Source organism: Labeo rohita, unplaced genomic scaffold (genome assembly GCF_022985175.1).
Source record: "Labeo rohita strain BAU-BD-2019 unplaced genomic scaffold, IGBB_LRoh.1.0 scaffold_1867, whole genome shotgun sequence".
In the NCBI taxonomy this organism is placed as follows: Eukaryota; Metazoa; Chordata; class Actinopteri; order Cypriniformes; family Cyprinidae; genus Labeo; species Labeo rohita.
Window position 1 is genome coordinate 2454 of NW_026128074.1, and position 3580 is coordinate 6033.

At 39.1% G+C, this 3580-nt stretch overlaps 1 protein-coding gene across 1 annotated transcript; it reads right to left on the reverse strand.

Moving 5' to 3' along the window:
• Positions 1-252: 252 nt before the first annotated feature.
• LOC127159033 (zinc finger BED domain-containing protein 5) lies at positions 253-2061 on the reverse strand. The gene has a single exon (XM_051101979.1). It carries the CDS (start codon positions 2059-2061, stop codon positions 253-255), a length of 1809 nt encoding a protein of 602 aa, XP_050957936.1.
• Positions 2062-3580: the final 1519 nt, after the last annotated feature.

The following is a 3580-nucleotide window of genomic DNA, read 5'->3' on the forward strand; positions in this document are numbered from 1 at the left end:
GGCCTATCCTCATTACTAGGCTATTGCTATATAATTATATGATGTTACATGCTTTATTGTTATTATTATTATTATTATTATTATTATTGTTATTATTATTATTATCATCAGTATAGGCCTATTATCATTACTAGGCTATTGCTATAATTTGGAATTGGCATTATTCTGATATTAATTTATTATTGTTATTATTACTAGGCCTAATAGTAGGCATCATCTGCATTTTTTACAGAAGCTTGCAGGTAGGTGATGTTAATGTGAGACCTGAGCCTGCTTTGCCTTGCAAAGATCCTCAATTCTTGGCTCAATGTTTGATAAACATAGCCTCAAATCATCCTCGATTTGTGCACGATTGCGGTATTTCGTTTTGAGTGCAGTCATTTTTGAGAATCCTGCCTCACACAAATATGTCGACGCGAAAGGAAGGAGAATCTTAAAGGCGACGTCACAGAGTTCAGGATATTCCTGCATCAATGCTGCCCAGAATGACGAAAGTGGGCAGGAGCTAAAGAGTTCCTTCAGTCTACTGTCACTCTTCAGCTCAATAAGCTGTTCCTGCATATCAATTGATAGCTCGTTTGCTGTGCACACAAACGGATCTCGAACCCACGCAAAAGAGCTATAATCCTCTTTAAAGTACGTCGCAAATTGTTTTCTCATTGCTGACAGGTGCCCAGACGCTGATTGAAATAGAGAGGAGAAATCGTGTGACGTGCCTGCATCAGTGATAAAGTCTGCAAGGCTGGGGAACATGTCGCAATTCCCTCGACTGATGCGGCCATGCCAGAGGTCTAGTTTTTGTGTGAAGGCGTGCACTTTGTCTGCAAGGAGCAAAATATGAGTTTCGCGGCCTTGCAAAGACAGGTTGAGGCCGTTCAAGCGGTCAAATATATCGACCAAATAGGACAGAGACGCAAGCCACATAGTGTCATCCAGATGCTTCGCCAGATCTGATTTGATTTCTGTCAAAAACCACTTCACCTCCTCTCGCAGCTCATACAACCGCTGTAACACCCGCCCCCTGGAGAGCCAGCGAACTTCAGTGTGCAGAAGCAGCTGTTCATGCCCTGACCCCATCTCCTGGCAGAGGACCCCAAACAAGCGAGTGTTTAGCGGCCGTGATTTGATGAGATTGATCATTTTCACGGATTGGTTCAGTACGGAGTCAAAAAGAACCGGCATTTTTTTAGCAGCTAGTGCTTCGCGATGAACCATGCAATGTGTCCATTTCACAAGTGGAGCTACTTGCTGAACGCGAGCAGCTAGGCCACGCTCACGCCCCGTCATTGCCTGCGCACCATCCGTGCATAGGCCAACGCATCGGTCCCAAGCCAAACCATTTTCACGGATAAAAATATCAAGGACATTGAAAATGGCTTCTCCTGTAGTGTGCGACTGAAGAGGCCGGCAAAACAGGACATCCTCCTCAATCGCCTTGTCACGCAGATACCTGACATAGGTGAGGAGCTGTGCCTGCCCAGCAATATCAGTGGATTCGTCCAGCTGCAGCGCGTAGTAAGGACTATTTTTTACGAACTCTATCAGTTGCTCTCTGATATCATTGGACATGTCTACAATTCTCCTAGCGACTGTGTCATTGGACAGCGGTACTGCACCGAGTTTGGCTGCTGCACTATCGCCTATCATTATTCTGCACATGTCTTGCGCTGCCGGCAAAATGAGAGTCTCGGCGATTGTATGCGGCTTACCCAGTTTACCGATTCTTTTGGCCACTACATACGATGCCTCCAAACACTGTTTAGACACAGTGCTGTGCACTGAAATGGTTGCCTGTTGCTGATGGAGGCCATCAAGCTTTCTTTTAAAATATTCAGCCGGTTTATTTTTAATGCCAGCATGCTTTGTTTCGAGGTGCCTTTTTAATTTGCAGGGCTTCATACTGTCGTTTGCCAGCACCTCGGCACACACGACACACTGAGGTCTCAGATCAGCCGTGGCTGTAAACCCAAACTGCAGGTATGCTTCATCGTACCTTCGAAGCTTTTTTGCAGCTGGTGGTGCGTCGGTTGGCTTGTTGGTCCTCACAAGAAATTTCTCCATTTTTGTTATGTGTTTTCAATAAAGTTTAGGCAATATGTAACTGTGTGTGTGGCTATGTTGAGAGACGTATCAGGGGCTAATCAGTAGGGACTTAGGCATGATCTTTAACTAAACCAACAAAATAATTATTTTGCAGACAATTCAGATTTTATTTTAATACTTAACGATTGTAGTGTGCGTGTGTGTGTGTGTGTGTGTGTGTGTGTGTGTGTTTTATGTTTTTTTTTCATGTGTATACTTGTAGTTATAACTGTACTTTCATTGTGTTTATTTAAGTTTAAATAAGTTTTATATATAAATAAATATATAATATATATATATATATATATATATATATATATATATATATATATAAATAAATAAAAAGATGAACATGATAAACATTCACTTTTAAACAAATCAAATATATCAAACACTACAAAACAAAATTAGCAGCAAACATTTGTGGATAATGACGACGCTAAAATCTTACTTGAAATCAAAGTAATAATAATAAACACTTCCGATCCAAGACAACATTTTGTTTTACAAGTACTAACATTTTACATTTTTTTGTTCAAGTAATAAAGCTGTTAAAAACAATAAATCACAACATCAAAATGACTAAAACATTAACTAACATTAAAATGAAAACAGATTTTACATAAAATATGAATAAAAAAAGAAAATATGAATAGTATAACATATACAATATTTTAATGATTTGCCTTAGTTTTAGTAAAGAAATTAAAATAAAATTACTTTTATTATTTGTGAGAGTGTAGCCTTTTGTAAAACAGTAAAACAGGTCTTAGGTGATTAAAAAAAAAATCAAGTTTATTTATTTATTAGTTTTACAATGTTAAAAAAGAAAGAAAGAAAGAAAGAAAGAAAGAAAGAAAGAAAGAAAGAAAAAGAAAATTTATGAAAAGGTTACCAGGAAGAGCAAAGACGGGCAAAACCCGTGCGAGGGAATGACTGGTGAATTGATCAGACAGGACGACACTGCTCGAGCGCCACCTAATGGATAAATACCGACACTATTTCCCTGCAATTTCTATTACAGTTTTTCACATTTGCTAAACACTAAACCCCATACTCTAAACAAAATTCTCAATAGCCTAAACTAATGTGTCAAATAAATCACTCTTTCTGCAACAAGCTTAGGCCGTTTAGACACTGTTTGCAGATCTTATGCACTCTTTTTGCAAAACTCTAAACACATTCTCACTCACTAAGACACGGCTTGGTCTGTGACCCACTGAGCACTGTACGTCCAAACGACGTCATTTCAACGTCTTTGTCGGAATATAGACATGATCTGCACGTCGGGTGGACGTCTCATGTTTGTTGGGGATGAACTTGTGATGCAAAACCCTAAACACAAGAAAGCAAAAGTTAAGCACAACTTCAACATGGCCGGCATTGTTTACACACAATAATTCAAAATTCTTCACACTTGTTTCTAAATACTTAAATATACAAAATATAAGCCAGTTCATTGTGCACAGAAGGCAATCTGAGAGGTACAGAAGAGTGT